The following is a 20,715-nucleotide window of genomic DNA, read 5'->3' as shown; positions in this document are numbered from 1 at the left end:
ACCAATCTGATGTCTTGTCTTCCACCTGATCCATCTGCAGTCTACAGATATCCTGCTGTTGGCTTGATCTGCCTACATGGACAAAAAACAGATCCTTCGAGCGTTAGTGGTTCCCCCCCCCACTGTGATAATTTTGTCCTAAGGTCCTACAATGCATTTTCCTTTCTCACTTTTGATAAAAATCTCCAAATGATTGTCCATAATCTGGGAAATTCTAAATTTCCAACCTTCAAAATACACTTTGACCTGTATTCCGATGTTCCGGGGAACTAGAAAGAAATGTTAGTATACATAATACATGCATGTCAATATGCAACTAATTCTTATATATTCTAACTGTTAATAGATATACCCAGTTCATTTAGCAGTAACAGAAAATTATCCTGTGAAACCTGTTTAAATATAAGACCAATTTTGAAACAGCCTTAAATTTATTTTCTCATTGAAAACCCCTAGTAATTGGAGGCCTTATCTCCTCTGCTGGGAAATGGATGTATATTTCTCCTTCTACTACCCCTCCTCCTAGGACCAGTGAGTGTCCCTCCTGGTCACAAGAGGTAAAACATCAAAATTACAACAGGTGTTTTTGAGAAAAAAACAACTTACATTATGCTGCACATCCATATCTTTATGATCTGTGGCAACCCCTCTGTTCTGGTGAATGAAACCTCCACCCTTTGGTTATCAATAATACCTACATCACAATTTAACTAGGTTTCACATATATATATATATATATATATATATATATATATAGATATCACATTTGTGCCTGCTACCAACAATCACCTGGGATTTCCAAAACACATTCCTTATGAACTGTTACCACTTATAACAGCTTCGATGTCATTTAACACATACATTACTTCATGAGATATACACCTTATGTTTAGCTATTAATCTTTCCAATATCCTACAAACCAGACCTTGTACATCCATTTTCCAATTCCTATGAATTTGGTCAGAGGTTGAAATACTTACTTATTACCACCAGGGGATTTTAGAATCCTTTTCTCCGATACACATTATTGTACTTTACCTGTACACAGTCTTGAGAACAATTGCATATACCGTAAACATTGTTATAAGTATAAAAGTTAAGTCCATTATCACCTGTAATCAGAAAACATAAAGACATCTCCTTGTCCTCTGCAGTAATGACAAACCTAGATTTCCTTATCTCTGCTTTTCATATGATAACTCTACTTCTAAGACATATCTCATGTCCAACGTTCTGGGTATTACACATATCACATTGTTTCCCAATATCTACAATATTACATATAGTGCTATCTTAAAATCATATTTCTTGCAGTCATCTATACTTACCACATGACCTGTTTACCTACAGGGAAACAATTATTTAGACATCCTAACATCTGTGGCATCTTAAATGAAATTATCCATTTTTACCTTTACCTTTATTACAGAACCCGCCAACCTGTGATTCAGTCTTTTCTAATTCCATTCTGCTTTTCTGCTTATCAGTATATATAGAACGACTATTACAGGACTTCTTGCAAACCTGCTATATGATCCAATTAATCATACCCTGCTTAGCATTAAATCACCTGGTTCTAAGCTTCACGTCGATGTTACCTATATACCTGTTACAGGATTGAATAAATGAGTTAAATACAAATACCTCCTTTGGCAAGTTCTTTATTCTATTTACAGAAATCCATATCAGTGTGAGTTATGACTAGTGTACAGGGTCAGACTGGGCCATAGGGGTACAGAAAACCTCCAGTGGTCCCCAATACACCATTCTTACCACATCACTAAATGCATTACCCGTGCAGACAATTATTATAGACATGTCTCTGTAGGAAATAAGAATTAGAATTAAAACAATAGGACATCTTACATAACAACAATAAGTGCTTTCACCGCTACATCTCAGATATTCTTAAGCATCTTATATCTCTTAACATTACTAAATTTTCCCTACAATTTTCTTTTATCTTGCACCACTACAGACCCCAGACATTGGGTCGTCCTCGCTGCACTATATGTGTATAACAATCAAAGCTTCCTATGAGTTAACCCTGTCAGCTTCCACAGGGTCTACACCTGCCCTTATTTCCTTGACAAGACACATCCAATAACCTGATTACCTTAAACAATGTACTATGCATATTTCAGCAAACCTTCAAATCATACTCAGTTATAACTGCAAGGTAATGTGTGGTTTACATGCGATCTAATACACAGATAATACAATATAACACACCATATGTCATACCTGTCATACTCCGAACTGAATTTCTTAACCTAAAATAAATCTATAAACTGCTGTGTTAACAAGGAAATTTTCAGAAAACATACAAACTCCACACAGGATCTTATCATAGCACATACACAGATAAGTACATATAAACTATACACAGAAAACTTTCATATGCGGCACCTACAAACTCCGCACAGAAACCCAATATCATGTGAGTACAAATAAATCATAAACCTCTGTATTGCATGTGTGTGTTCAGTAATGCAACTATATTACACAGATCCCCATTTTCCAAGATTGTGTGTAAACCCACCCCCTTTTTTTATCAGGCATTGAGAACAACAGCAAGTCATAAATACAAATCACAATTCACATTAGTGTTGCATTCTAGCTCCTGTATAAACCATGATTATTCATAACAAACATCTTAAAATTTGCCAATTATAATGTTTCTGACATTCTCAGAACACCCCACATTGGAACAATCCATCAATATATATATATATATATATATATATATATATATATGTATCACATTCTAATATGTAAAAATAATTTTATCATCGCTAAAAATATGAATTTCCAGCTACATTCATTTGCTTCAAATATATAAAAATGAGTCATATCTGCGTTGGCTGCCATTACTTATGAATTCCCCAGTACTTTAAAACAAGCATTGTACATGTGTGACTTTAATGCCCAATTTTCACTGCAGATATGCTGCCGGGTAGCCTATATAATATAGGCAGCACAGACAGGGTTAATACAAGATACCTTTGATTACCATTACCTGCTATGTGTACACACTCAGTAGCTTTCTGCCTCATCAAACACCTACCAAGTCTTTAGGTCCAACACACGGTACCTAGCATAGGCCCCACACACAGTAGTAGCCTATTCACAATACAATCTCACATTTGCTTTCATACACATTTAGTTTTCTGTGCAAAAAATAGACTTTTCGCTAGTATGGCAGTATGATTCAGAGGTTTTAAACAATGTAATCATGCTAGCAATACAACAATACTATCAGAACGATTGTTTGAACACGTGGCAGCAATACAGGAAACACGCATATGCTATTGTGCGACTCACACTCTAGCGCCAAGACAGACAACAAAAGAAATTAAGTTTTCTCTCCCGTCCCCATGTCCTAGTCAGCACTGCTTGAAATCACACAATAACGGATATCGGTTTCACAACACTAGATGGTACAGGTTTTGAACACAGTGCATTCTTTCCTGCGTATGGTGCCTACTTCCACCCTTTGTTGCGAAATCGAGATCCGTATGCTATCATGCAAATTCTTCGTAGTGTGACCCCCAAAATTACGAGCCCCAAACTATTGATACCCCTTAATCGCTATACCTAAATGTCACTATTTAGTGCTACAAGTCGCATAAGAAATAATTGCTTTCCAATCTAATTGTGGTTCCAAAGCACAAAAAGTTATATTATTCAATGAAAAGTATAACACGCTGTGATCTAGACAATTAGCGCAAAAAGCAAGTAAATTCAAAGGTAAAAGCCGATAAATACTCGTGCGCACTGGTCCAGTATGCAGTATTTCAATCCTGAATCTGTGGTCACCGTCACCCAAGGATATGGAGAAATGACTGACTACTGCCCCAGCTCACAAGCCTATATTCGGTACAGGTTTCAGAGACAAAGGCACAGAATAACAGATGCTCATTGGTTATTGCTTCAGGTCACTCCATTCATTGGTTAGTTCATATGGTGTCATCAGAGGTATGGATCAGCTTTCCAACAGCTTCTTTTGTTTAGGTTTCCCTCTGAAGAACTGGTTTAAACTAGCCAAAAGACACTATATACAGAGGTATACATTCTAATCCCTAATTTCCTATAATCCATAACTTGCGGATGCATGATGTGATCTCCTTGCCGATAGAACCGGAGATCTGCAAATAAACAGGGATTTAGAATGGTACCAAGCATGACATGTCTACTAGTTTCTGTACCTTAAATATCATATACATACATTTCACAACATAATTATTAGCTAACAAAACCTCTAATATTAAGCTTAATGTGAGGGAACCTTTTTATAAGTGCGTGCATGTGTGAGTGTGAGATACTTGTGTAAATTCACTGGTATCTGTTGTGCATATTTTTATTTATGTATGTCTTGTGTATAATGCAAATGTGTGTAGTGCATGTGTATGCATGTGAATACACATATGAGTGTCTATGTGTGACATATAAGTCTATGTTTGTGCATTATGTGAATCAGTGTATGTGTAATATATACATTTAATATTTGGTTTGCCTAAACCAAATTCCATGGTGTAAGGGTGTTCTTCTTAGAGGTGACCAGCAGACCTTTGAAGTCTGCTAGCTCATCAAAGGTTTTTCTCTGCTTGTTTGAAGTGCAAATATCAGTTCCTATAAACTACAGTAGCATTGAACAAAAGGCATACAATTGCTATAGATATGCAGGTTTCTGACAATGGCTTTTAACTCTGCATTCAGAACACTTCCTCTGAGCATATCAGTTTCTGTGTTACACTTCAATTGCCACAGACATATTGTATCTGTATGTGGTGCTTCTCAATATATATATATGCAAACACACACAGACATACGCATGGTACCTGTTTCTCACACACTTGACTAAACCTTGAATGTTGTATATATATATATATATATATATATATATATATCTGTGCACATCGGATTGCCAGGCAACAGATGACTAGATCATCAGATAATAATTGCAAACTATCACATCCAATTATTTGACTTTGACACTTTTCAAAAGCTTCTCCATATTACACTGCTTTATCCTTTTATGGACAAACTTAGGAGGATATATAAATTCTCTTTTGCAAACCAGATTCCCAGCAATCTATATCAGCTGGCTTCCCTTAAAACTGCACTACATTCCCTGGGCTCCCAGCCCACACACAGGAATTAAGCAGTTTTATATTGTGCACAATTTGCATATACACGTGGACAGATTATCACTGTGAACAATTGCTGTTTTATGGCTGGCCTGCCACACTCACCTACCCAGCTGCTAGTAATGCATCTCAGACTCACCAAGCTTCTGCACAGCGGGTAGCGTCCTGCAATGCATCTCAATGCCACTGTGGGTGGATCCTGTCACTGTATCTGGGCTCTTGCTGCATAGCAGTATCCAGCAAGATCCCTGTTCAGGTGCCAAATGTGACAAGAATCACATAGACTGGGTAAAATGCAACAGATGTCTATTTTCTCACCTTAGGCAGGAATATAGGACAGTGCAGTGTTCATAGGCAAGATGTGCAGGCTCGTACACATAATCTTCCAAAACATCAATACAGTTCTTTTAGTGGACTCACAGGTCCAGGATCCCTAACACTGCTCACCCCCGGGCATATAACCTGGGCGACTACTTCAACATCAGAATCAGTTTCCCAGTGTCTCTGCAGCTCTTTTACCAGCCTCACACAGGTGTCTGTAATCAGCTGCCTTACCAGACTCAAATTTACACACATAAACTCTGGCCCGGATCTGACAACTGTTTGAGGCAACACCTGTACTGGACCCTTCAGTCCTACTGCTTTTGCTCTGCCATATCTGAGATATGAACATTCCATATTTACTTCATGTGGAAATACGCTGACCCTGTCACTTTACAGGCTGTATTTGAAACTGTAACCCGCTTGAAGGATTGCTCACCTTTAGATATAATAGGGAGCTGAAGCTCACTGTAAGGAACTTTAATTCCTGTTACATATTTTTTTTTTGGGGGGGGGGTTCAGCTTGGACTAATAGTGAATGGATCAATTGTATAAACATGGCCAGAAACAAATTCCATAGTGCAGTCCAACTTGTTTTCCTGCCCCGCTTTTGCCACATTCCCTCAGTTGCAGAGAGCTGTTCTTCTAGCTTGGTAATTTCCCCCATTGTGCTCTCCAACTTCTTTTGAGTCTGTAGAAGATTGCTTTCTATATCTTCAAGTTCAACAAGTCCCAACTCGTTCAGCTATTTCTGATTCTTAAACTTTCATTTTACACTCAAGCTCTTGTTATCAAGCACTCATTTCCACCTAGAGATTGTGAAACTGTTTCTGTGCATTTAATAGACATTTTCCAAGGTTCATTTTCTCTTCTTGCAGCTCCTCAATCACAACTTGTTCATGGTAAAGTTCTTTCTACAAAACTTCACTTTCTTCTGCTTTTTCATGCAGATTTTTCTGTAGAAATTGTTTTACTTCAGCAAGATACCTTGAAGTTATTCTGTGCATAACCAAATTGGACTGGAAAGTCTGCATTTGCTCCTCAAAACTTGCTTGAAGTCAAACAATTCCATGTCTTTTGAATCCCTGTATCTTTCACATTGAGCACGAGTCTGCAACACATGGAGATATCTCTCTTTTCCCCAGAGCATTCATGGAGCTTCTCAGTTAGACAGTTGCTTTCTAGCTCCCACTCTGCAAGTTTTTCTTTTGTGGACACAATTGAGTCTTTTTCTTTCAACACTAGAGCTAAATTTGCCACTTTTCTTTGTGTGCATGCTGCGTCACTGATATCCCTTTTAATGCTTCCACCTCCTCCGAGGTACCTTACACTTTTGGTGTCTTGCTCTCTCTCTTTCTCTCTCTCTGCAAGAAGCACATCATTTCCATACTCTTTTTTTCCTAAAGGTGTTTAGATATAACTGCCAATTTGAGGTCTCTCTTTAAAAGCTTTATTTTCCAATTCACTTTTTTCTTTCTCTTGTCTAAATTATATTTTTAAAATTTGTAATGTTTTTACAGTTTCTCTTCTGCAGACTTTTTATTTAAGTCACTTATTTGCTCCACAAGATACAGAAGTCTTTAGTGCAACACTTTATTCATATGGTCAAATTCTTCCATGCTGACATACTGTAGTGCTCTCCCATTCACTGACCACACACATTGTCAATTTTACTCTGCATTTGCATTTTTAGATGTTTCTTTCTCTTGAAAATCACTTTCCAAAACAGTATCTAGAAAATAATTATCCTCCATCATATCACAGAGGAGTTCAAAATACTTAAAATTACCTCCTTTCTAATTTTTCGGTTCCACGCCACTTGTCAAGGCTTCATGAGAATACAAAAGACTGTGGTTCTGAAAAGTGTGTGTGTGTCCATATTGGCAGGCTAATTAAGTTTAAAGTATGTTTTAGACTTCACAAGCCTGGCAAGTGCCTTTATCTCTACATATATAGTATTATTGTTGGGTTACCGACAGCTCAGTGGAAACTCTAAAGAAGCACCCCAGCAATTACAAGATGTTAGGTGTGAGGGGTGGACCACAGATTCCATGTGTCACTATATATATATATATATATATATATATAGATAGATAGATAGATAGATAGACACATGGGGGGTTACCAACAGGGTGGATACTTACGGATACTGGTGGGTTAAAGGACTCAATCACTCGGGATCTATTACAACTAGGGGATGGAGAAAATGCCTGTGGGTGATCTGTTAATACACTTGGGTGAGAGGTACAATTACAATTGGGACCTTTGGGGAGAGGGTGTGCAGGATACCCCTATGAATATTTTTTTAAACAAAATCTTCAAAAACATTTTCAAAAATACATTCTGAATATAAATAAAACAATTTCCAAGTGTTTTTTGGGGGTGAATGACCAATCAGAACAAGAAGAAGCCACAGAGGACTGGAGGGAAGTATTTGGTTAAAGAGAGAACTACTTAGGCTTACCAAGCCTGCAGCACACATCATAAAGCAACAGACCAGAGTCTTCACCTCCCCAGTGACTTTAACATATGTCACTTTGAGAAGAGGGTGGCTACACATGGAGCCACTGCCTCAGAGGTAGGCAAATTATGTCAGTTTATGTCTGACAGTGATAACGTACAGCTCCAGACAGCCCTTGCAGCTGAGAGCAGAACACTGATTTATCTCAGGGGGCAGAGCCAAGCCCCGGCAGCAGCACTCCTCCAGCACTAAGAAGAGTAAAGCTGGCCACACACTAGACCAACTTACATCCAACCAGCCAACTTGTTAATTGGTTGGAATGAAAATCTTGTAACGGATGGGAGTAACTGTTGATCAGCAATTTGCTCCTAAATGCCATAAAACAGATGAAAATGGTCGTCAGATAAGTTTGTTAAATGTTTGATCTAAACAATTTGTTCAAACACCAGTTTTTGTCGATTTTCTGGTGTTTGGGAGCAAATTGCTGATTGTCATTTGCTTTCATCCTTACCACATTTTCATTCCAACCAATCAACAAGTTGGCTGGTTGGACAGATAATCTTTAGATGTGGGGCCAGCTTAAGACGGTGCAGGGGATTCAGATCTAGGCAATTTAAAGAGGAAAGAAACCAGGTAGTCTGTCAGGGGGAGAGCTCAGCTGTAATCTAAACTGTTCCAGTGAGTATAGCAAGATCTACAATACTTTTATAGGGAACAAGCATTTATGTGTGGGAAAAATTTGTGTGTTTCTGTATATTTGTGCGTATATATATTTCACATATTATGAATAAGGTTGCACTACTGTGTGATATAATTTGAATTGGTACTAATTTGTGGCCACGCTCCATTCCCATAAGGCCACATACCTTTATGTTTGCCACACGACTTTGGCACCCACCATCCCTGTTTAGAATATAAGGGTTGCCAGCCCTTTCTTTGCCTGGGGCATTCGGACCCCTAGAAACACCCTTAATAACTGGTTGCCATTTATCCAGGCTTAATCATTCTTAAAATAACATAAAGACTTTTTAATGCGTTTCTGTTGCAATCAAGTGTAACATTTTAACTCTTATAGGTTTCATATGTTTTTTTGTTACATCTCATTTTACATATATTATAGCAATCGTATCTTTGTTATAATATTTACTTTATAGCCTGAACTAGAGGTGCTGCACATACTCTCATGCAGGTCTTCAGTTCTTTTATCTATAATTCAACCATTTGTCAAGACATGAATAGCAACAACTGTAGAAAATTGTAAACTGTATGCTTTCATTAGAATTTTACAACAGATGCTTCCTAGAAAGGGAACTGCTATGCATTAAAGATATTAAACCATAAGTAATTTATATTTTTATTTCCCTTGGGAAATCATATAGTTTAGATAATTAACACTATTAAAATAAAACAGAAATTCAGAGAATCGGTTCTTTAACATCCAAATTATACTTGTACTTATAGACAGACATAATCATGACACATTTAATGGGATATAAAATCAGGATTGGTACTAGTTAATACAGAAAACATTGTCCCTCTAGCCCAGTGTTTCCCAAATTGAGGGCCTGATTCAGCTTTGGGAATACAGTGAGAAATAGCACTTAACTGTGACCCTGGACAAACCATATTGCAATGCAAGGGGTGTAAATGCATCCAGTTTTTTGCATGTGGGGTAAATACTGGCTGCTTTTGAATGTAGCCCACAAATACTGCACAGCTTAATTATTACTCTACAATTTAGATGTCAGTTTGGTCACGTCCCTCCAAAATCTAAATCTCTCTGCACATTTTAAATCTGCCCACCTGCAAGGCAGCATGGTTTCACCAAGATCATCATTTGAGTGAGATATCTCACTCTGGGGTCTATGGCCCTCATTCAGAGCCGCTCGCTATTTGCGGTTGTTCGTTCTAAAACAAGGGGTGGCTATTCAAATGAACCGTTCGCTAATTGCGGTCTGTTCACGCCTCTAAGTCTGAACGCGCGAGCAAAACTTACGGTTGAAATTTTGAAAAATACGCCCCCTTGCCGCTCGCACCATACGTCATGTCCTCTATTTATTAGCTTAATCGAGTACATTGAACAGCGTATGAACTGCTCGCTATTCTTGTGGCTGGTTTTTTCAACAGCTATTTTGCGAGCAGTTCGGAGTAAAAAAAAAACAAGTGACGTGGTCAATGACGCTGCTGTATTAATTATGCACTCCCTTAAAATGCCCGTTTTGACCTTTAAGCACACCTGCGATCTAATTCCACACCCCCGTTTTCAAGCACCTTCCCCTGTTACCACCCACATACGCCTCCTTCTGTCACTCAAAATAGCAGGCATTCGCTATATAGCGAACAAACGATTTTCGGCCGCACTGACTGGTTCGCGCATGCGTATTAAAATCCGTACGCATGCGCAGATGTGCGAACATCGGTCAGAACGAACGAGCGGCCGCTTACGAGCGGCTCTGAATCAGGGCCTATGTACTAAGCAGCGATAAGTGACAGAGTGAAAAGTGATAAGTCTGTGATAAGGTGCCAGCCAGTCAGCTCCCAACTATCATTTTTCAAACACAGCCTGTGAGATGGCAGTTGGGAGCTGATTGGCTGGCACCTTATCACTGACTTATCACTTTTCACTCTGTCTCTTATCACTGCTTAGTACATAGCCCTCTCTATTTCCAAAGCTGAATCAGGCCCTCATTCCTCAGGGAGCACTAACAGTGCATGATTTCCATTTTTCCCAGTTGGTACACAGATATATTTATTACTGGCTGACACATTTTAAAAGATCCACAGGTGGAGCGATGGTAAATCACTCTTTCTTTGCAGCCTGTTCAGCAAAGATAGCATATGCACCTCCTTTATTCTTGGAGAAAACAGTAGTGAATGGTTTATGCCAGGAGGTGTGACGGCACAGTGATAGTGCTAAAAATACAACTCACAATTGCTACATACTGTAATACAGTACCAGATCAAGCAGTGTTATTAATAACTCATAAAGTGGCATTCCCAAGCAATTTTAAATTAGAACAAGATGCAAAAACAAAATAGCAGTTTTTAAATACTCGTACACACATCAGATACCTTCCTCTTTAAAAGATGACATGGAAATATGCAAAAAAAATGGTACAGTAGTAATACTGTAATAATGGGATCAGATGTAGCACCAACATTACTATAACATTAGCATAAATGGGAAAGATCGAGATTGTTCGTATTTTCACTAAAACTATATTATTATTTCTATTATGTAACTATCTACAGCAATTTATATAATTGATATAAGAGAAAGAGCTGGGAAGCAGGAATGTAGCTCTTGTGCTCCACCAGCAGGGGGAGACTGGCAAGGCCGTGGCAGCTGCCACAATGCCCATCTAACCCCCAAGAAGAGAGAGGTTGGGATGAGACCACCGAGAAAGAGCTGGAAGCCTGTCAGTGTGAGCAGCCCAGTGAAGTTTTCAGCACCCATGAGGGGGAAAGAGATGCAAGTATATGTGTTGGAGAGATGAGGAGAGGAGTTTCCCAGTAGCTTTACTGTTAAGGGACAAGAGGAGTCCCTTATGCATAAAAGCCCCTCGGCAGCCATTAAATGGGGGGTCTCTGTGGTAGCAGTGTGGCTATAGGAGCCATTCCTGTAGGATAGGGATGGGCTGCAGCTGAGAGCGTGATAGCTGCAATGGAAAAGTCTGTATATATATATATTGCTGTCCCATGTGAAGGAGAAGGAGAGCAGAGAGAGGCAGATGGGATGTGAAACACTTTGTATATTGTCTTAGAAGAGACAAAAAGAGTCAGAGTGCAAAATAATTGAAGCTGTGGAACTACAGGCACCAGCCAGCAAAGGGCCAGGGGGACCTGCATGTATGAAGTGGAGAACTCAGGCACCAACCAGCAAATGGCCAGGTAGTCCTGCATGTATGAAGTGGAGAACTACAGGCACCAGTCGGAATATGGCCAGGTGGACCTGCATGTATGAGGTTAGAGAACTACAGGCACCAGCCAGTGTAGGGCCAGGTAGATCTGTATGTGTAAAATTCAAAGCATTCATTGTAACTGTGCTTAAAGACTGTGCTAGTGAAGAAGAGTGTGATGCAATGTAACCATATCCATAAGATTGTCATACACCATCTGACATGCGAAGTGTAAGAGCTGGAGGGAGAGGAGAAGCTGCTTTAACCATATTCATAAGTCATGTGCAGGAGGAGAGAAATAAATTGGTATATTTTTATAAGAGAAGGTCTGGCACCCAAGTTATTGAACAAGAACTGTTGCTGCATATGTCTAAACCTGTAACTATATGTGTGACTGTTATATAGCCTGCATGGCAGGGACCCCCTTCTCAAGTATTGCCCACAGCCTGGAGAGCTAGGCTGAGGCAATAGGAGGTGTATCACTCCAAATGCACTTTTCTCCATACCGGACACTGAAGGGGGGTTACAAAATGATTTGGCAGCACAATGGTGTAATGGTTAGCATTACTGCCTCACAGCACTTAGGTCATGGGTTCGCCTCCCACTACGACCTTAACTGTGTGGAGTTTGTATATTCTCCCTGTTTTTGCGTGGGTTTCCTCCGGGTACTCCATTTTCCTCTCATACTCCAAAAATATACTGGCAGGTTAATTGGCTCCCAACAAAAAAAAAAGAACCCTAATGTGTATGTGCGTGTACATGTGGTAGGGAATATAGATTGTATGCTCCACTGGGGCAGGGACTGATGTGAATAGACAAATATTCTCGGTAAAGTGCTACGGAATATGTGTGCGCTATATAAATAACTGGTAATAATAATAATTAACTTTTCTATACAATATGTAATACATAGTATGCTACTATATTTTACGATTATATTTAGCATGATTGGGTGGTACAAAGAACTCACAGTTCAGGCGCCATTGATTCCATCTTTAGGGTACTGTGTGTGTGGTGTATGTACATGTTTTCTCCATGAAACCAGGTGCTCCATGTACATGGTTTCTCCTCGAAACCAAAAACATACTGTTAGGTTAATTGCTTCGGACAAAATGGACTAGTGCATTTGAGTAGTAGAACATTTAGTGTAAGCTTCAATGGGGGTAGGGCTTGATGTGAATGATTAAAAATTCTACAGTTTGTAAAGTGCTGAGTAATATGGAGGCAGCTTATAAAGTAACATTTAAAATAATAAATGTTTTCTATTTTCGCCACAATTCCCATGTCATTATGTTAAAAAGGAATAAAAAATGAAAAGTACATTTAAAAAAAGTGCTCTGGTAAGCAGAATGGGTGGATGTGCATTCGGTAGTAGTCGTCAGAATTGTGTTCACATTGTACACTAGCCACCACAATTGGTGGTCTGCTTTGTAATAGTATAGTAGTCATCACATCTGGGGTATGCATCATGTACTTGCTTTAAAAATGAGGCCTGCATTGCATACTCACATCAATACACACAATATAAAAACTGCCTCTTTCTCTTCAGTGTTCATGGTCCTGCAATCAGTTATCACTGATTGCAGGTGAAGTGTAAAGTTAAATATGTAACTTTTGTTTAAACATGAAAAAATGCATTAGTACGGAACATTCTGAGGTTGTATTTTCAATTTCACATTTCTAAAGACACATGCAACATTAAATCTATTGTAGAGATATTTTTGGTGCAAAAATGTCTGACATCATCACTATTATCATCATCATCATCAATTTGCATGGCTGAGTTGTTCTTCCATGTCCTTGGTGTATTTGGCTTGTCATGACCTTTATAGCTGCGATTGGTACTACAAGTCTCAGCACATCCAGTTGACAGTGCAGGGACTTGTAGTCTCATCAAAGCTCTATAGGCAGTCAGTGATCTATGACCCTTAGACTTTTTACCTCTCCCTGTAAACTCCAGATCATGTTCTGTGATCCAGACTAAACAGTACTCCCAGGGAAGACCACCACAAAGATTACTATATGAGGCTGCAGCAACCTCCTTCTTTGTTTGCTGCCTGGCTGTTAAATGAGGAAGAAGTTGGACTGTGGTGGGTATCTGACTGTGTGGAACTGCTGGGAAGGGCAGCAGAGCCAAGATGAGGTGCTTCCCCTCACCCACAGGTGAATATTCCTGTCCTGACTCCTTCCTGCATTGCTGGATGCTGGACGGGGTCGGGGCTGGCCTGGAGTTGTGAGGAGTTTTACTGACACACAAGCTCCTCAAATGCCCAAGGTAGGAGCTGCTGTGGATGGCCATGTGCAGCAGCTCCCCCTCGGCCATTTTACTTACTATACAATGAGCAGATCTGGCTGCCTGATCACGGCAGGTGGCAGTTAGCATGAATCAGCCTGGCTGGGGGAAGAGCCAGGGGCTGTGGCAAGTCACTGAGGGGAGCATGGAGCTGCCCCAGCGGGAACTGGTCAATGCTCCCAGTGGCCCAATCTGCCCCTGAATATATGTCATGGGAGAAAAAAAGCTATATATTGAAAAAGCATTCATCAAGAAGTTTAATACCAGGGGATTACTGTATTCTAGTAAAAGTAGGTTAAGCGTTGAAAAATATGTACAATCTTACAATTTCAATTGAAACAGTATATAGCTATATTGAATTAATATATGTATAGTATATGCAAAATTATGTATTTGCATGTTACTTTATTCTCTACAGAAATCAGTACCCTATGAGCATGTGAGTAAAGTATGGATCACTGTATCACAATAGTAAAGAAACAATTGTCTGTGTGAAATAATCCTCGGTGTGTAATACAATACTGACAATCAATAAATGAGAGAACATTGATTAAATACAGAGTAGTTTGTTTTCTCTGCAAAGCAGCAGAGGGCACAAGAGGCTGATTTATGAATTTGAGAACTCTATTTGTAAATGATCAGTTTACAGTGCGTAGATGTGTAACAAGATTTATTTTGTTTACACTTTTACAGTAAAGAAACCTAAAGGCTACTTAGACAAGAGATATTCCTTTATCTTTAGGCAATACTGTACATGGCTTATATTTAAAACCCTAATAAGCTGTTTTTTTTCTTTTAGTTTTCTCAAGCTGCAGTAGCTTTGTATGGAGCAGTGATACATTGTATCTAGTGTCCTTAAAACAGAAGTAGATATTGTAAAGGCAGCACACAACGATCTTAGTAGTTATTAAAGTAAAATGAATTCCAAGGTACCTTTTATTTTTACTTTAGTACTGTATTTGTGCTATTCTAACACATAGAAGCAGTATATGATGATTGTAAGGAGCTTCTTCTTGTGCCTTTGAATGGAGAAACATTGGGCCTGATTCAGTTGTACACTGTTTGCATTGCAATGTGCAAATATGCAAATGATGCAGGAGGCATCTGAAGACAAAAGATGCTCAGTGCCGACATCACAGATCCGAGTGCTGTATCTGAAGATGCAGCATCAGATCACCATCGCGACCATCGGTTGCATCATCGGCCATCTGAGTAAGCCTAAGGCTACTCAGAATGGCCGTCTCATCTCCCTAGCCAAGGCCAGTATATTTGCGTTGGAATATATAATGCTAATTATGCTGCTAGTGATAGCTTCAGCCGCCTTACATCTAAAGCATGTGGAGATGTTATTTTATTGAAGACAAATTACTGTAGCAGCATTTCACTCCTGTGTCACAGATCCTTGGGGACAATATGTTTTTGTTGATAGTGCTATATGCGAAAATAGGTATGGTTTTTTGTCATTTTTACAGTATGCACAGAATGTATATAACAAATTGTTTTTTCCAAAGATTGTTATTATAATTATGTAATTCCTCTGACTCTACCCTGATTGTGGGTGGCGATTTTAAATTAGTCTGCTCCCCTTAAATGGAGAGACTATCTTGGTAAGATAAATCTTCTTCACCCCAATTTTGAATTCTTTAATAATTCACCTGTCATCTTGGCTTAACTGATATTTGGAGAGCATACCACCCTCTAGATCATACAGCAAGTTACCTTCTTATCAGTAGTTCATGGCTTTTACAGTTGCCTACCTACTTATTTTGGGTTATTTACATCCAAAGGGGACAGCTACTGAAATTGAGCCTATATGTAGTTCTGACAGTGCTTTGGCCTGGATGACTGTGACCTTAATGCTAGATAAGGGACAATACCATCAATGATGTTTCCCATCATACATTGCTATTTGCCTAAAATGTAGAAATGTGTTTGAGGTGAATTAGCAAGACTATAAACATAATATTTTAGGTATGGGCAATGTGACCCATTGTTATTTTGGAAGGCATTTTTAAACAGTTCTTGGAGATTAAATAATATGTTAGACAGCAACTTACTGTACTAAAAACTGCAGTATGTTGCTTTTTATTCTTCTGCCCAGAAAGAACTTACAGATACTTTATAAAAGTTACATTCTCTCCAACAGTTGCGCATAAAGCTACCAATCTGGATCAAAACTTTGCTTTTGGCTGTGTTTTATCCCAGTTGGGTTTTTGCTCCACTTATCTAAGGGACAGCTGCTTTCATAAGTATGGCAATAAAACAGGCACCATCTATCTCAACTTTTATGTTGTACCCAACCCTGCAAGATGATTAAATCTGTGCAGAGACCTGATTGTCATTTGTATGTCAAACAAATTTTTATGAGTCGCTATATTCTCAGGGTGATATAGATGAGGTTCAGAAATCCAAATTATGGGATAAAATCCAGTTGACTGCCCAACATTAGTCACAACTGACTGACCCAATTAGTATTGATGAAATGGTTAGAGGGATGAAGGCACTTGAGCTTACTTTAATTCTGCAATTATAAAAGTTCTCCCAACACCAGGTTGTAATCCTGATTTACTGGTCTCCAATATTATAATTCCTCTTCTAAACAATGATTATAAATTACTCAGATTCTAGCAAAAATAATTAATTTGGTTCTCCCTTCAGTGATTCAAGGTGATCAGGTTTCATTTGGGGTAGACATTTGATGGTAAATCTTAGGTAGTTCTCTCTGTAATACAAGCACTGAAGTCTCCTAATACTCCTGGTGCCAATGTCCTATTATCCTTAGATGCTGTCAATCTATTTGATCTCATTACCTGGGATCATTTATATGAATCCATATAAAGCTTTGATGTCCCAGATAACATTATTATTCCTCTGCATACTCTGTACAATGAGCTTGTAACACAGGCTATTGGCAATAGATAGGTATCTGCTACTTTTAAAGTACAGGGGATATGAGCAGGGATGTTCATTATAACTAATTCTATTTGAGTCTGAGCCTGTATATGAAGTGTTATGATGCAGTGGCCACAGCTTTTTTCATGCCAAGTTGCATTGAAGATCCCCCATATTCTCATTTCCCAAGTTCTTAGCTTTTTTAGGGTTAGGGTTAAGTAACTTTGGTCTCTAATCATAAATCCTGTTTATGTAAATGATCCAAATACATATTTTTTTATGGGTTTGGATGATTGTAATTTTTAATAATGAACAGTTAAATTGTGTGATATGTTTGAATGATTGTTCAAAATCTGTTTCCATGCCTAATTTTTTAATTTTTGGCTCTAGTTTTCTAATATTCCCTCTTCATGAATAAGATAGTGAATTAGACAACAGGTACCAGCTGCACAGTACAAGAAAAGGAAACCCCTCTCCAACCAACTCATAGCAATCAAACAGATGTTTTCATTTTCTAGAGACTGTACTAGATAAATGGTACAGTAGCTCAAGTTCACTTTATTAAATTACTGTTTTTTCAATAAATTCAAGGCCAAGTACCTATCAATAACAGACCCCTAGATCGTCATGCTTTCAAATTTGTCAGAACAATTAACTTTGATGTTTTATAATATTGCCCATATAAATGATTAAGTTTTACATTTTTTTTTAATTTAGAAAAATAAAATCTAATCTTATAATGTTTCCTTAAATGTTGCTGTCTCCAAGATCTAAGACAATTATTGAAACCAATTAATGAAAAATAACTGACAAGTTTAAGAAAGTTACCAACCAAATAAAAACTATAATTTTTGGACATTTATGCACAAGTTACAAAGGGACACATCTATACAAGCCCATGTATAGATGTGTCCCTCTGTATTTAGGAGGTAATCAGACTCTCTATGCAGGAAATTCAGCTTCTGCCGCTGGTCAGGAATATCACAGGTGTGTTCATCTGGAAGGAAAGATATCCAGTGAAACCATCTGTGACATCATTGTTGCAATCAGCAACCACCGTAGGACCACGGTGATTATTAGGTCCAATGTTACAGACTCACTGAAAAAGGGTGAGTGTGATTCTTACATCGCCATTTCTTGTTTGCTAATATTTACAGATTTACACTATATATATTTTTTTCTCTCTTTATCGCATGAGGGGAACACCAAGATATCCATAGATCCTTTGGAAGTGCCGGAACCACCCCTTTTTTTCTATTGTCTTTTTTAGGAGCTCTGTTGAAAAGCCTCTGCTGTTCATGGCTAATATCCAATTGGATCTCTTTTTGTATGAAACTCAGCACCAGTTACACATTCCCAAATCACATACAAACCAGCCTGGCAAAGGACAGATGTGCAATGTTTGGAAAAAACAATTGATGTCTTTTATTTTAAGTAGTTTATACAGCAAGATATATGAGAGGTAACAGATGAATAGCTAAAGCAGAGTGCTAATCTTTCATTTTGCAAAAGCTACTACAACAAGATGGCTGAAACCTGTAATGTAACATAGTCCAAGATGGGATCCTACTTTTGCTTTTGTTGTATATTAAAAATGAAATGCACAGTTTAACAAAGTAAGCACTTCAGCAACAGTGAATGCCATTTTGATGCAGAAGTGCTTGGTTTCTTTGGGCCCCACCTTTTGGTTTCTGGCATTGCTTGTTGGATAAGGATTTTAGCCAGTTAATAATGGGTTTTGGCTAACAATCTTATTGTTTTAAGATAGATAGATTACAAATATTGTTATCCATTTTTTAATGATCCTATTCATTATAAATGTGGTTACCATGATATTAAAAGTAACCAAATGGTTCATGTATTTGAATAAATATGAAAATAATATTATTTGAGATACTTACTAGACATGATGCATGGACTCTTGCATAACTAATGCAATCTATGTATAGGTGAGTCTTTTATTATACATAAACTTTAAATAATTAGAATAATTTATTAAACCAAATTGATCGTATTTCAAGAAACTTTTATCTCTGAAAGCAGGTACAGTATTGTATAGCCAAGTGTAGAAATTATGCCAATTCAATCCTAGTAATAAATCTTAATTTTTTGTACCCCAATCTAAATGACTAAACTGTTCAAGTGAAATACAAGCAGTTTGATCAGCATCTGTGCTTTTATTTAGTACCAGCACCTCTCTTTTGGTAAACATTTTAATTCTCATAACTAGTTCTGGCAACAGGAAGAAATGTATTAAATCATTTCAGAAATTAATTTAAAAAGCATCTGAAGACTGGTACAGAGGATGCAAGCAGATATAAATCTTGTATTAATTTTTAACTTTAGGATTTACCTGAATAAGCCAACTTAATAAAGGATGACTTACTCTGTTTTTGCAGGATGATGATGTAAGGGAAAGTCGTTTCAGCTTTACAGCTTATGGCATGGGACCTTGTCTACAAGCTAAAGATGGGGTAACTCCAAAGGGGACAATGAACCCAGCACCTGCAGCACCAAAATCCCATGAAGAGATGAGAAAAGTGTTTATTGACAGAGCAAAAAAGATTGACACAATTTCTCGAGCCGGCTTTCCTCTAACCTTCCTAATATTCAATATATTTTACTGGGTCATCTATAAAATTTTACGACATGAAGACATTCACCAGCAGCAAGACTAATGGACTGAAGGCTGATACGTCACTTGCCGATACAGAAAAGTACGAAAACTTGAGTCAACAGAGTTTAACAATCTGCTTATATCTGTTCCCTAATAAATATGAAACATTTCATATCAAACAGAAAATATCAACACAATTAGATGGTGCAACTACAGCTACATTATACTGCCAACTGTTTTTATGTGTAATAACTCAGAGGTGTCAATGCACAAATCTTAATGTTTTTTTTTAAGTAAAGTTATTTTACTATACACTATTATATACACAAGGACCAAACAGGTTAAACATTGTCTATTTACTGTGACTACAACTTTATTGGCGTACAAAAGTTTTTTTTTAACATTTAAATCTTGTGATAACATTTAACTGCTTATATTTTTGAGTAGTAAATACTATTTTTGAAGTATAATCAATGTCACATTTTGTACAAGAACAGAAAATTCTGTATTTAGGGCACAGTCATAATCAATCTGCCTTAGAATCTTTTTAAAATTAAAAAAACTTTCTAGTGATCAAAAATGCCCAAAAGAGCATTGGCTCCAGTCAAGCCTTCTAACAGCTTCTTCTTAGACTATGAAAATCATTACTGCAACTGTAAAAAGTTACCTCAGTTATGGTATTAGTATTTTTGTTACTAAATTCAGTTTATTTTTTACTTTCTTAAGGTTTTAATAATATCAAATTTAAAATTACATTTAAATTTCAGCTTCTTTAATAATATTATCTAAAATGTTTACTCTTAGTTTTAACAATTGATTATACTGTATACAATGTATTATATAGTTTTTTTTACAAGAATGTAATAAATGTAAATTAAGCATAATGTAGTTTAGAATGTTTGTGTAGCAAATGCAAATATACTATTTAAGAATGAAAAAAAAACAGGATTTCAGATAAAAAGTTATGTATGGGATGTATTATCTGGAAACCCTATCTCCAAAATCGTCCCACACTGCTTCTGCAGAAAACATGAAGTCACAAATGTTATGATAATCAATTTATAGGTTGCATTCTTATAAA

The 20,715-nt window shown here is 37.6% G+C and overlaps 1 protein-coding gene across 1 annotated transcript in view; it reads left to right on the top strand.

The window, feature by feature from the left end:
• The window catches only part of GLRA3 (glycine receptor alpha 3), a 226,743-nt gene extending 206,833 nt beyond the window's left edge, over window positions 1-19,910 (top strand). The window contains exon 9 of the mRNA XM_088448214.1: window positions 19,417-19,910. Coding sequence (XP_088304340.1) covers window positions 19,417-19,695 — 279 coding nt within the window. The 3' untranslated portion in view covers window positions 19,696-19,910. The remainder of the gene's footprint in view (window positions 1-19,416) is intronic.
• Window positions 19,911-20,715: the final 805 nt, after the last annotated feature.

The sequence above is a fragment of the Taudactylus pleione genome, unplaced genomic scaffold (assembly GCF_031769625.1).
Source record: "Taudactylus pleione unplaced genomic scaffold, aTauple2 ptg000021l, whole genome shotgun sequence".
In the NCBI taxonomy this organism is placed as follows: Eukaryota; Metazoa; Chordata; class Amphibia; order Anura; family Myobatrachidae; genus Taudactylus; species Taudactylus pleione.
Note: the sequence above shows the minus strand (reverse complement) of the source record. Positions and strands in the feature narration are given on the sequence as shown.